Below are 15,190 nucleotides of genomic sequence, written 5' to 3'. Positions count from 1 at the left end.
GCTAATTCATTCGGATTAGTTGTTTTGCTTGTTTAAAATGTGCGTTTTAACGATAAGTCTTATTAATAAAGAAAAGTATAATGTATTGACATTATGTGAAGCATGTGTTGGGAAACGCTATCCAAGTTTTGATATTAAAAAATACAAGTAAAAGACATGTACACAAAATATAGACTCCTGCATTTTATCTAATGTTTCTAAATTCACAATGAATTTATTGTTGCAGATCAACATGATTATAGCCTTTCATGAAGTCTCTATGTGTCTTTTTGTCATGCTCTCCATGTGATCCAGCATAGCTCATCCTCAAAAACTCCATGGTCATTAGTGAAACTATTCAAGCATCAAAGTCACCTCTTTTAAGGTAATTTGTGCTACTTCTGATCTGACCCTCACTTACCTGCTCTGCGGAGCTGATAGGTAGAAACAATAGCTTTTAGCCACTCAGGACATGGTGTTTTTTATCATTTAAAAATACAAGATGTACTTTATTGATCGCAGTTTGGGACATTTCTGAAACTATATAATATACAAATAAAGAATCAAGGTTTCTAGTGCTTATCTTAAAAGCTGTTTATGATCTATGAACGTCTGGCACGGTCGCTGTATCTTAGTTGACATTTCTACCGGACAGGCTTGAACAAGATCGGAACCTAACAACCAACAATAAGCATCAAATACACCTAGGATATGTGCAATGCCTTTTCAAATATTGGCTTAATTCTCTCTCTAATCACCACTCACAAATATATTGTGGCATTACGTTCCTGCAAAGAACACATTTCTACTCATTGAGACATCTTCATCTCAAATCCATATAAGATTGATATTAATGTTAGATGCTCTTTCTGACTCCAAATAAAGCTGCACTCAGCAAATTGAAGTCTGCACTGTAGCTTTAGGTGCACTAGAGGGTGCAATTGAGCTATTCGTATAATAATGTTTATTGACTTGCTCTACTTTAGCTGGTGCATTCTGGGAATAGTTCAGTCCCTTGTCACTGCGAATGCAGCATGTTTCAAGGTAAAGTGAAGAGAAATTGGCAAATATAAATAAAAGTAAATGAATTGAAGAATAAATGAAAGAATGGATGAATAAAGTGGACTTGAATGACAACCTGGCTCTCTTTCTACCATCTCCCACCACTAACACATTCATGTAGATTTGTAAAAAAAAAAGGGTCAAAATGATTGTATGAATAACATTGGGAGAATGAACCCTTAATTATGAGTGATCCATTAATTTAGTTAATGCCTTTGTCTGCATGCAGAGTTGTATTTTTGAGATATATATGTATAAATGTATGAGGGAAAGTGTGTAACATGTAAATGTATGCCTTTATTTACATTTTGTTATTTGTATTACAAATGTGCATTTTGCTTACATTCAACTGTGAGCACGGATGAAACATATTTGTTATTTCTTATTGTTATTTGTCCCCTTGTCAGAAATTATGTTTTTTTTTTTTTTTTTACTTTGTTTATTGGGTTTTTCAACAGCATACAGTTATTCTATCAGTGCATGTATCAAAAGTAGGAAAACAAATATTCACTTTATAGAAAAATAGGTATAGTAACAATGCAAATACTGCTTAACACCAGGGCAAACAAAATCCCACACAGACAGAAGACAAACAGACATACAAACACAGACAAACAAAAAATAAATAAATAGAAAACCAGTCAGCTAAAACAAAAATGTCAATAATAAACAATAAATGTCAGTACTGCAGCACCTCCTCGCGACAACCCGCCCAGTAATGGAACCCCTCCAAAATGCAAAAGTTTAATCAGGAATAATTGGGAACTTTATCCTCTTAACAAATTTGAAAAAAGGGCCCCATATTTTCCCAAATCTATTTGAGGAGCCACTCAGAAAACCTAATCCTTTCCATCTTCAGGAAAAAAAAGGATGTCTCTTATCCAGTGAGTATGAGATGGAGGTACAGTATCTATCCATTTAGTCAATATCAACCTTCTAGCCAGAAGGGCTAGCTATCACGTCTCTCTTGGACGTAGGGAGGGAAGGTGAAGAGGGGGAGACCCCAAACAATGCAGTAAGAGCTTTCGGTGCCACTGGGGCCCAAATTAGTTCCGAAGTAGTTTTGAACATCTCTACCCAATACGTATGGATGGGCAAAGCCAGAAACAAATGATATGTTTTAGTTGTGGGCAGTTCAATTGAACATTTATTATAACTTCATCAATCATTTTTAAATGCCCTGAAAAGTTATATAACCTTGACCTTATATTCATCTTACAAAGACTTGAAATGGGCCGGCTCCCCATGTTGGAAACCCCCTGCACTGAGCCTCGTGAATAGAGCAATGTGGTGTCATTGACTATATGTTTATAAAAGCCTGTATCTCTCTCTGTTACCACTGAGCATGATGAAATTCAGTCCCTGTACTCCGAAACTTCTCTTTCTCATGATGACAAAACAGGTTTTTTTCCCCCGTCTCTATCCTCCGACGCAACAAAGAGATAAAAGGATAAAAAAATATAAAGAAGAAAAGAGTGAGAGTCCTACACGACAGTTTCACCAATAGTGCCAGTTTGCATGAGTCACTTTACACCTTTCACACACTTTCTACTTGTGAGGACACACCAGGCAAATGATTGTTTCATCACCTCAGTGACTCACTCCTCTTTTGTAACTTCTTCTCCTGCTCAAATATTGTCCTGGCATTTCATTTAGTATTATATTATTGATGTTGTAACTGGGACAATATTTGTAGACCACCTTTTTGGCTTATGACCCTTTGTAGTCATACTTTATTAAATCCCAAAAGGGGAAAATACGTTGTGTAGGCATCCATTAAACCTTTTTATCACAGGTTACATATGTCTGTAAGCTGTGAGAGGTTTCACCAGAAAGGGATGTTCGCCTTTCTCAGTTAGTATTATTTAATTATTAATCCTAATAAAGAGGAAGTCTCGAGCATTTCACATGTAACAAGAGAAAAGAAACTAAAGAGCAAATAACAAAATAAAAAATGAAACCCCACAACCCCTTTCTTTGTTTTTGTTAGTCGTTATGCAAACACTTCTATCTTGAAACTCTCCCTATATATTGTATTGCATGAGCTTCTAATTATAACATTTAAGTGTAAGTTTATAGATGGGTGGCGATCATTTTTATTGTTTTATATTATTATATTACACATAATATAGGTTAATCTGACTTTGTATTGGTCATCTAATGACTTTACAGTTTCATTATAGTCATAACTACAAGCTCATCATTTGGCAAAAATGGCCGTAATACACTTTTATGAACATTTCCCATAAAATCTTTATCAGTCAGTAATCGGTGCTGCGGTCGGGAATGCCCTCAGGTGGAATCAATGACACAGCTGGCCACTCCTTTATAATCAAACAGTGCACTGACACCATTTACTGATAGAAAGAAGTGATAAGTGTTTGGCGACAGTCCACAGTGCAGACACAGTAATAGTCTAATTTTAGCTCTAGTCTATCCCAACAATGGTATGAAGCTCTTTTATCAAACTTGAGACAACAGTAGAGATGAGGTCAGATACAGTTTCAGTCTATTTTAATCATCATGAAAAGAAAACACTTTCAAAGGCCACTCTGATTGATTATTGAAGAGCTCCTTACATCACATTATAGTTATAGTAGACTTAGATAATTGACCTTGAGACAGTTCCTTCAACAGAGAACTTCTTTGTTTGTGTACTATTTTTTATTTATAACCTTGAGGGATTTCCTCTGTGGCCTTGTATAAAGAGGGAGGGGTAACAAACAGATAGTAAAGTCTCCACCTTTTTCTGTCATTGTTGTCACAAAAAGAATATTATAGCAAGGTTGGACTGTTTTCATAGTGACTTGCAGTTTTTAAAAGGCCTTCACAGGTTTTAGTGTCCAGTCAAAGTGACATGACTCTAGAAGCCTCTCTGGTCGGTGCCTGCTCCTGACCTCTGACCATACTTGGCAGAGTTGCAGGGGAACAGAAAGAAAGAGTCTAATAGGGATCAATAAACTATCAGATTAACATTATTTACCCTGGTGCAGTTTATGTAATTGGCCATTTTCCCCCTCTTTAGAACTGTTAACTGTAAGACATATGGTCATTTATTTGCTTTAGTGACGCATTACTGGAAAACGACGACATAGCCCGCTGAGGTGGACACCATGTTCTTGTGCTGTAACCAACCTCATTTGGAAATCTCTTTATTTAACGTCTCGCCTATCTCTAATCTGTTTTATTTCCGAATTGATGTGTTAATAAAACTAGTTAATTAACTTCACTGGTTTCTAATTTCATCGGTCACATGTTGTTAACGCAAACACAATGCTGCAAAATGTTGCAACATAATGACATACGGCCGTGGCTGAGCCCATCACATGCTCACCTGACTAACCAGGGGTGTGGCAACACAGAAGCTCTATAAATAAAAGCATGTGAGGAATTTCATTCATAACATGGACAAACCCCATCTGCTGAGCTGCACCACTTTCAAACCAGACCTACCTGGCACGCTCACCATGCTTAGATCACGCACACTCCACCGACTCTTCTCCTGCACGCTGCTGCTCCTCGTCTTCCTCTCCAGCTCGGGGGAGAGCCGCCCTCAAACAGCCCAGGAAGGGTCACCTGATGTGGGGAGAGTGGACAGCAAGAGGGTCCTGCTTCTGGAGGCGGTGAAGTCGGGGATCCTCGGCTCTTTGGGTATGGAGAGGGAGCCAAGACCAACTCAAAAGGCCTCGGAGGAAGAGCTGAGGAAGATGTATCAGATCTACAGGGAACAAATAAGAGAGATGAGAGGGAATTCCAGCCAGCCGATGATAGGAAACCAGCAATCCACCATGTCTACTGTGCTGTTTCCAGCTACGGGTGAGGTGTTTGTTCGACAGGGAGACATCAGGAACACACTTAGGTCTAATTTGGTAGTTGTCATGCTTAAATTACTTGTGTGAAAAGCCAAATTGGAATGTTTGAGTGGGAGAAGGAATGAAGATTGCATGAAATCTTGCAGATTGGTTTTACCTAACTTCTTTTGTCCATATAGTTCATGGTCCAAGTTATGATCTCTGACTTAGTGGAACGTATCACAGCATGGTTTAAACATATGGTTGTAAATAGAATCAAATCATCCTTTGAACAAAGCAAACAAATTCCTTCTAGCTTTTAGAAATCATGAGCATGACAGACACACCTGGTACACCATGTCACAATTGAACACGTGTTTTTATCACATTAGAGACAAGCCAAACAAGAAGTGAGCATTGGAATTCAAAATAACACTGGATGATTTGAAAATATGTATGTCTTCTTTGGGATGATGTTTCCAAAAGGTACTTTTTAACTCATTGCAGGACTATTGAAATCTTGGTTCTAATGAAATGTTCTTTATTTTTGATTTTTTTTAGTGGAGCCAAGAAAAGGGATTCGGAGAGGAGAACACTTTTATCCACATTCAGGTCAACGCATGCAGTGGTACAGAGCCATTTTCCACAAGAATCCCAACATCCAGACTGAAGTGACACTAGCACGGGCTGAGCTGAAGATTTCCAGGAAGATTTTAGACAAACCAACTTCAGTTCAGCCTGAGGCAAAACGAGTTGTTAAAGTTAAAATCAACCGGACGCGGTCGATAAACTCTGCTGCATGGACTCACATAAACTCACCCAATGTGTCAAACACTCAAGATGTGCTGCTGGATATCAGCCCTGAGGCGGAGAGGTGGATGAGCACAGATGTTGGAGAGGCCCTGGTTGTGGATGTGGGGATAGCTGTGGCCGAACAAGATGCCCTCAGGGTAAATCCAACTATTTCCCTGGAACTAGGCCTCACACGGCCCAGGAAGACGAGGCTGCCTCGCTCCAGCAACAGGGAGGACGTCTGCGATGAACAAGGGTGGTGCTGCAGGAAGTCTGTCACCGTGTCCTTCAAAGACATCGGCTGGGCGGACTGGGTGGTGGCCCCCACTGAGTATATCATGCATTTCTGCGATGGCTCCTGCCCCCACAACTACAAGCCTGCCAGCATGCACACGCAGGTGAAGTCTCGGCTGCATCAGTTCACCAAGGGAGGGTCTCCTCTCCCCTGCTGCGTGCCAGCGGCCTACGAGCCCATGGTTCTCATGCACTATGACAGTAGGGGAAAGTTAAAGCTGACTCCTTTCAATGACCTGATTGTCACTCAATGCCACTGCGCTTAAGGAAATGTACCTTTGTTATTTCGACTTTTGGGAGAGTGTTGCCATAAAAAAAGGTTACATGCTGAGATAATGAGTGTTTTTCTATGGTTAGCTAAATTAAAATAGCTATTTTTTCATTATACTTTATTTAGAAGAAAAATGTGTTACTGCTGCAGCAGTCATAGTTTTATTTATTTTAACTTATATTTATGGTCCTAAATGTATGTGTTTTATGATTGCCTTTGTTTTTGTTACAGCGTATATTTTGTACTATTTAATTGTATTGTCACTTATCATTTGAAGTACTGTATTGTTCGATGGGGCACATGGTTGTGGATTCTTTGTTGTCTTGTTCATTTCAATAATTATATGAAGATTTTAATAAATGCTCTGATTTATTCCCACTGATGTGTTGCATTTGAATATATCAACATACATTTAATAATAAACACAGGAGCATGGTATGTTCTAATATGTGTCATTTATCTATAAGAAATACTATCAACTGCTGTAGATAAGGCAGGCCACCGTGTGCCAGAGAAATCAGTGTGTAAAGATATGGTAACTTATACTATCTCACTTTTATGTCCTTGAAGTTGTGCTTACTGTGGCCTTGACCAGTCAGTCAAGATATAAAAAAACATAATCATTACTTTCATATGAAAGGGAAAAAAGAAAAGCTGCTTGCTGTGTAAACTGCTCAGATTACATATCAATGACGATACGGTAAATGCGTTTTCAATTACAGATTACCAAAGCTTCTTGTTGGAATATTTACTTTCAAATGATGCTGGGATAAGTTATTAGAAAAGGAACAAAAAAGCTTATGTGAGATAGAATACAATAAGTTTGATTGCCAAGACACAAAAAACGTTATTCACGTTTGTAAAAGACCTCATAAGAGGAAGTCAAAACTTTCCAAAATGCAGGTCTTAGTAATACAGAGCGAACTAAAGTGAACTGAAATCGGTAGCAAGCAATATTTACAGTTTAATGACTCAAAGTAGTGACACCACCAACCCTAATGAGTTATTAATGTTTTTATCTTTGTATGGGTAAAGGTCACTTCAATCTGAGCAGGTGTTGTTTTACAATTAATAAAGTAGATGTATTAAAGAGTGGGGCGTATTGAGTGACCCTGGGACTGAATAAATAGGCAGACGGATATATACATGATTAATCAGTCAAATGTTAACTGTAATTACACTTTTTGTATGGTAAAATTTGACCTGTGCCAACAAACCACTCACTCACTTCTTTTGTTTTTTGCCATGCTACTCTTTGTTTCAGTGATGACATCCTCAGTTATTGCACAACTGCGGGGTGGATGTAAAGGTCTTCAATCTTAGATTCTGAAAGGTCCTGAGTTACAGTACCACCCAAAGTATACAAGTATAAAAGAATTACAGACAGTATTTATCAAGGACCTTCTGTGTGCAATCTAAGGTAGGCAGCGTGGACTCATTAGCCTCTACTTGGCTTTCTCCTGGTTTTAATCCTCACGTAGCCTTACTGGAAAACCACCACTGAAATGAATCACAAGATGAAAAGAAATAAGAAATACGAAATCTAAAAAATCCGTTGCTTGATGTGATCTGTCTGCACAAGTCACACTTATCACATGGTACCATTTGAACTGAATGTTATATTTGTTTGTCTCTTGCCAGTAAGATATTTTTAGGAATAAGACTGACATTTTTTTTTTTTTTAGAAAAGTCTTTGCATCCTCCCTATGTGTCTCTGCCGAAAACTGATGGACCACAAAACATAACAAATAGTGCTGACATTTAAAGGTGGGGTAGGTAAGTTTGAGAAACCGGCTCGAGATACACTTTTTGTCAACATCCCGATAGCAATGAATATCTAAAGTGCTTTGACAAAAAATCCATTAAAAAATGTCTGTGGAAGCCGTGGTAGGCCTACTGTAAAAAGCACGACCAATCATTTTAGCCGGCCCGGCTAAAATAACTGGATGGCCTACCTGCCTGTCAGCCTTCCATCTGTGCACAAACTTATCTCGTGCCCTCATTGGTCATGTGCGCGTTCGTTTGTGTTGGAGGGTGCGGTCTGCAAGGAAGTGGCAGATTTTTTCCGGTTGTGTATTTTCAAATTCTAGCGATCTCAAGCTGGTTTCTCCAAAATGACCTACCCCACCTTTAAGTGTTTGGAAGTCTTATTAGTCTACTTGTTATCTTTCTGTGCAGGCATCATGTTTTGCAATTGTCCACATACTTCAAACGTTTTTTTGTTATTTTTCACTGTTAAGACACAGAACAGGTGGCGATTAGCTAAAGACTGTAAAAGGTAAAATAAACTCAAATAAAAAGCAATTGTAAGGATAATGAAATAAAACCAAATAGACAATGAAAAGAAACAATGTTTTTAGTTGAGTCAAATATGTTTAAAAATACAAAAATAATTAATTAAACGAACATTGGCCTCCTCCGAAGACTTTAAGGCTGATAAATATTCAAAATGGCAAAAGTTTGTTTACCACGAAAGCAGATTATATTCTATAAATCACAATGAATACAATTTCATATATTTGCACATATCAATCTAGGAACATGCATACGTACATGTGGAACATTACAATAACATTTCTCAGTTTTTAAATCTTAAAAAAATGTAATAAAAAAAGATTTGTATTTGTGAACTTGATACAAAAAAGGACAGCAGAATACATGAAGTGATACAAGTGTGAAGAAAGGGCAGACACTTCTTCTCTCTAAAGGTCAAAATGGAAAGTGATCCATCGGCAATTCCGGGCCTATCGGGAGAAAGCCATAAAACTATCAAATCTTATCAGGAAATTGGGTTAACTTAAAGGTGGGGTAGGTAATTCACTTCAGAATTTTTTTTTGTTATATTCCATGGAATGCTCTTAACATCCTGATAGCAATGAATACATTAAATGCTTTGACAATAAATACATTAATAAATGTCATCTGTGGAAGCCGTGGCGCTGTAAAAAGCACGACCAATTATTATTATTATTATTATTACTGGATGGCCTACCTGCCTGTCAGCCTTCCATCTCGTGCACAAACTTATCTCGTGCTCTCATTGGTCATGTGCACGTTCGTGTGTGTTGGAGGAGGGGCTCTGTAAGGATGTCTGAAGGAAGGGGCAGATTTTTTTTGGCTGCGTACTTTCAAATGATCCTAACTTTAAGTCAATATGTGTTCTTTCAGTACAGAGTGATCCTAAATTAACTGTGCCAAAAACAGTAGCAATCAAATGTCAGCTGTAACATAATATGTACAACAGATTTAATATAAGATTCCATTCCTTACTTTACAGTCTATAGATTATAACTATAAAATGTAAAATAATGCACTGCATAATATCCAAAGATTACAGACACTACATTATTTGTTTTAGCTGTATCAAAAAGCAGTAGCACATTTTTGCCTTGTGATAATGTGCATTGATTACACAATGAATGGAGATGAATCCTATGAATCTGGCATAATATACACGTCTTCGTCTTGGCTGTCTGGCAGGATGGAGAGGTTACACGATGGATCATTGCCGTATATTGCATCATCTGGTGAATCACACTGCAGGTACACATCCTCTTCAGGTTCACTGGGAAACCTACAGAGAAACAATACAAGTGATGAGAATGTAGTTTTAATTAGAAAGCACTTTTTCATTGTGACACAAGGCAAATATTTGTGTGGATTTCCTTCTTGCCCTGAGAAAAAACTCCCACAATGAATCATCAGCTGGCACGTTTGATTAATACATTTCAAGTCATAGGAAACAAAAGAGGAGATCATTTCCAGACGCCAGCCAAAATGTGTGGTTATATTACAAAATGATTGTGCAAAATGGGGAAATTCAAGCCACGCTCACAACTGTTTCTTCATCTATTTCCGTTGAGAGGTCTTTTTTTTCATAGTTTCACAAATGTAATTTCATAATAGCATTTCCTCTAAAAAGGTGTAAACTTGTACTGCCAGATAAGGACTTGAGGTTCAGCTTACTTGTTCTGTTCTACTTCGGGCCTCTTGTTCCTAGTAGTTTGAGTTGTCAGGTTTTCATAAATAGGGTTCGGTTCTGTTGAATCATGAATCCTGCTGGTGCACTGATGGGAATCATCTTGTGGTGTTTCTGCAAAGTCTTCTTTTTTCTGTCGTCTTTTTTTCCCGAGCTGCAACATATCTCTCACTTTATTGTATTTGTAAACAATTACACCAGCAATGATCGCCACCAGTAGAAAGAAGAGAGTCAGCCCGACAGCCAGACCTGCGTTCGAGTTTGAGACCAAAGTAGGGATTTCCGTGGTATTCGTGATCTGCAAGTATAGAAATTACAGAATGAGACTGCAGCACATTGCTCAATAGTCATTAGGAACAACAGATATTTATTTATCATTTATACAAAACCTTTTAGCGTATTATTGCTTATTATTGTTAAAAAATGCTTCTTCACAAGCAAAATTAAATAAGTCTTAAAACATAAAAATAAATTAAAAAAATAACACCAAAATAAACTCTAGGAAATGCTGTTAGATAACCTTGTACATGAAGCCAAGTCAAACAGTATGGGTCAATACAAAGAGTGAACGTACCATAGAAGGCTCCATCGTTGTGGGTCAAGGTCTGAGTTATGAGGGAAGTCAAGTAGTTTGTGTAACACCTCACACTTGCAATGCTGAAGTTCCCTTTTATTGAAATCATGGACCAAAAGCACTGAACCCAGAATATTTCCTGTAAAAGCTATTTCTGAAAATAAACGGCTGCTGACAGGAGCTGAATTGCAGTTAAATTAAACTTTGTGACACAATCAACACATTTCCGATCTGAACACGTACAAATAGTTAATAGTTTAGCCCGATTTTAATATGTTGATGATCAAATAAATTATTAAGAACAGAAGAAATGTTGGCTAAATTGATATTTTGTAGAGTTTTTTGCATTTAGGATAGTAACGTACTGTATGGTGTCCCCCAGGAAAGATGATTAGGACCACTGTTTCTCTCTATAAATATGTTAATGATATGCCAATAATACATTTATAAAAAGTCAGTTTAACATGATTCCTGGTGATATAACTGTGTATAAATGATAAAGAATTAGATAAATCCAATCAATAAATTATGTACTGCAGTGCAACCTCATATGCAAGCTAGTGAGACTAAACTATCGCTACGGTTACGCTTGATGAGCAACTGTCCTGGTGTAGTCACATGTACAAAATATGTGCAAAACATTGTAAAGAAGTATACCTATTACAAGAAGGTGGTCCCCATGTCTTGGTGAAAGTTGCATCTTGCTGGTGATAGAAGCCATAATATTGTCTCATCTTGATAATTGATTACTCACCCAGTAAAGTGCCAGAAGATCTGGCGAAGCTTCAGTTAGATTAGAGCAGCAAGATTACAACTTTGCTGTTGAATATGAGATAGTATTAATAAAATGAACACCCATCTCATTTGACTAAAGGTCATTGTTGGGAAATGTAATAGTTTTAAAACAACACAAAATGATTTTAAGCATTAAAGGTTCTTGAAGAAAGGGTTTTAGAGTTTATGTTTAAGGTTTATTATCCCAATAAATTATAAACTCACAGATAAAAACAAGCTTAAGTTAATCCAAAGTGTAAGTGGTGTTATCTCTTTTCTACATGTAAATACTGCTACATGAATTAATGATACACACACACACACACACACACACACACACACACACACACACACACACACACACACGCACACACACACACAAATACAATTCTGCAGAATATAAAGAAAAGCAAATAAACTATTAATTAAAAGGGGAATTGTTAATTTCAACCAACACTATAATGATTTCTCACTGCATGTTATCACAAGTCACACATGTAAGAGTGTTAGGTGGGGTGAGAGACAGTGTTGAACTTGTTGAAACAGTTTCTTAGCCCACTGTAAAGTATTAAAGTAGCTTTACAAATGCAAATATTATATGTTTGTTATGGGATCATAGTAAAGACAAATCTACATGACAAAAGCCTCAACAGTTACCTTTTAACACTGGAAATGTTGTGCTGACATGCATTTCTACCATACCATAGGTTTATTGTTCACCGCATGTACAGTAGTACGAAAACGAAAGTGGTCTGAAAGATGTTTGCAAAGAGAAAAAGTGGGAGGCATTTTCAGACTCTCGGGTTTATCTGAGAAAGTGAAGTGAGAGTTTCGTCTTTCTGCTGCCTACTCACTCAAGCCAAAGAGATGTTGCAGTGTAAGCAGTGTGTTGCAATAAGAAAAACATTAACAACGTTTGATGAAGGACAGCTGGTTACGGGATTCCTGCATGAAAGGGGGTTTATTTCATTTTTATAGGCCATCACCACACTAAACTTCAAGACTCCCCCCCTTAAGGCTTATTTAGCGATAAAAGATCAATCCTGTGACAGACTCTCTCCACCTGCCCTGGATTCGCTCTTTTTTCTGTTACCATGGTTACCTTACAACCAAATTACACTCTCCTCAATGGCTGGTAAAACAGCTCTGTGCCCTCAGTGCCTGTAAAAACAACAACAAAGAAAGTCTTTGTAGGTGGTGTTTTGACAAAAAAATATGTCTTATGAATTGGATTATGCAGGTGTTGTTGTTACTGAGTGTAAAGTATTATGATATATAAAGCATGTGTATAGGCCTCTCTCTGTTGTGAATGCAGCTGTTTTCATGGCTGACAGTATGCTGCTGCTGAAGATAAAACTCCCACTCAAGTGAGGAAACAAGAACGGACAAGCAAAGGTCTTTTCCCCCTGATTGTTTATTATATCATTTTTATGGGGAACAGCTTAACAGAATGTGACAGAAACATCTCTTTGTCCTTCATCTAAGAGCACAACGGTGTCCATCAGTGAGTCTCTAAGTTTTTTCACCTTTTGAATCTGTTCATCTGGAAAGCAGGAGGAGCGTTGTTGTGATAGTTTTTATCTTCTGTCAGCGGGGATGTGCATGCGACTCCAGAGGAGGCAGACATTGCCATTTTCAGGCCTTCAGGCCAGACTTAAAGTCACAAACATTTAGGCCAAACCACAAGGAAGTTAATTATTGTCCGCAAGAAAAAACCAGCTGAATTTAGTTTTATACTTAAAGCATCAATGTTTACCAAAGAGAGGTTAAAAGAATCAACTGATGTAAGAATTGGTCACACTGGGTGAAAGATAAGATAAGAAGATGGACCTTTATTCAAATTCAAATTTCATAACAGCAACAGTAAGAGAAAGAAACACAGATAGTGCACACAATTAGAATAAAAGTACAATTAAATAAAAAAGAAATAGATAAAAAGAAATAACAAAAAATAATTTGATTCAAACTATGATCTATGACCTTCTTTATGATAAAAGCAGTGATCCCTAAAAATATCTTGCATTGATATATTACTACTACCAATAATAATAATAATAATAATAATAATAATAATAATAATGTATATATTCTGCTGTGGTTATGTGGAGGCTCTTGTTTTAGATTACAAATTCGTGTTTTGTTAAAAAAGTGAAATGTGCAGTTACTCCGCAGTCCAGATGTGCGGGGCGCCCCCACTACACCCCCGCGCGGCGACGTGATCACGCAAAGCCGAGGCAGCTGCGTCAAGTCGGGCAGAGACGACCAATACCGGAAACTACACATGTGCCTTCAGAATAAAAGCTGACGCAAAAAAAGGGAATTCGGTTTTACTTAGTGGGAAACAAATGTTAGCCACTAGTTTACTGGACATTAACATAATCAATATGATCAATTGTAGGCCTATATGTTTTAATATGTTATCATTACCTGCATTTGCTTTGGACAAACTTTACATTTGCTAAGTGTAAAGAATATTAGGATACACAACTACCAAGCTGAACATATAGTTGTGAGGAATTGGGGAGGTAAAGCAAAGTAAGTCAATGTTTGCTAGCATTTAAGTTTTAAATGTGACTAGCTGTTTTATCTGGGATTCTGTGAGCATTGTCTGTCCCCTGGTGGCAGTGGTGGAAGAAATAGGCTACTCAGATCGAAAATAGCAACACTACACTGGGAAATTGCCAACTCTGCCTATCTTACGAAGAAGCCTACAAGTGCAACAAAATACAATTTAATAACCAAAAGTAAAAGTAAAACTCATCATGCAATAGCCTATGATAATTGATGCATTCAAGTGTCAAACATATTCGTTTTTCAACTTGCTAAGGAGTAAGGTAGAGCTAATTTTACATTCAAAAAGCTTTATTCACACGATCATAACCAGCAAACGTACTGTTGGGAGTATCGTGGATAAAGCTACCAACACGTTCCCCCCCCTCCAAAGGATCTATTAATAATGATCTGCAAAGTAGATACTGATGTAAAATCAAAATGTAATGTATTGAAATGTGAAATTATGGCAATCCAAGTTTACAAAATAGCATAACATGGAAATACTCAGGAAAACTAGTCTACAAGTTGCCTACCTCAATTCGGCTTCCGTACTCAATAACCTTCTTAAGTCGGTAACACTTTACGGTAAGGGTACATGAATCATCATGAATTCATGCATGACTTAATTCATGATAAAGCATGAATTAATTCATGTAGTACTCATGAACTATCAGTAATGTACAGGTATTAATGGTATCTAATGCATGATTTAATGCAGGAACAATACCTTAATTAATGCATCAACTAAGGTATCTCAATCATCATGATGTATGAGTTATTAATGATGTTCATGTCTTCTTCATATAGATCTGCAGTTAAAGTGTCAGGCCAAAAAACTGACCAGTCACAGCAATTCCAAGTGTTGTAATCATGATTAACTAAGCATGACTTTTTCATTACTTCATCATGTTTGTGCCCCTTCAAATAAAGTGGTGGCCTGTTCCATCGTTTACACTGATAACTAACATATGATTAATGGTGGTATGAAATAGAATGTATTAAGCATAAGCAATTCATGGGGTGGGTTGGAGAAATTATAGTAAGAACTGAATTTACACAAAATGTACTGCAGATTTTACAATTTTGTTTATTCACATAAAACACATTTTTATTTTGTAAAA

The 15,190-nt window shown here is 37.3% G+C and overlaps 1 protein-coding gene and 1 long non-coding RNA gene across 2 annotated transcripts in view; one reads left to right on the top strand and one right to left on the bottom strand.

Annotated features, from left to right (window-relative positions):
- Nucleotides 1–1,725: 1,725 nt before the first annotated feature.
- Nucleotides 1,726–15,190, bottom strand: part of LOC104944855 (uncharacterized) — a 19,856-nt gene continuing 6,391 nt past the window's right edge. Inside the window, exons 2-3 of the long non-coding RNA XR_798275.1 lie at nt 9,465–9,467; nt 1,726–1,738 (exon numbers count right to left, since the gene is read on the bottom strand). This is a non-coding gene — a long non-coding RNA (uncharacterized lncRNA). The remainder of the gene's footprint in view (nt 1,739–9,464; nt 9,468–15,190) is intronic.
- gdf15 (Growth differentiation factor-15) lies at nt 4,509–6,260 on the top strand. Its single transcript, XM_010770439.1, has 2 exons — nt 4,509–4,857; nt 5,394–6,260. Exons 1-2 carry the CDS (start codon nt 4,509–4,511, stop codon nt 6,182–6,184), a joined length of 1,140 nt encoding a protein of 379 aa, XP_010768741.1. The 3' UTR covers nt 6,185–6,260.

This window comes from Notothenia coriiceps, unplaced genomic scaffold, assembly GCF_000735185.1.
Source record: "Notothenia coriiceps isolate Sejong01 unplaced genomic scaffold, NC01 NC01_scaffold00008957, whole genome shotgun sequence".
Taxonomy (NCBI): domain Eukaryota; kingdom Metazoa; phylum Chordata; class Actinopteri; order Perciformes; family Nototheniidae; genus Notothenia; species Notothenia coriiceps.
The sequence above is the reverse complement of the archived record's forward strand: the minus strand, read 5'-3'. Positions and strand labels throughout refer to the sequence as shown.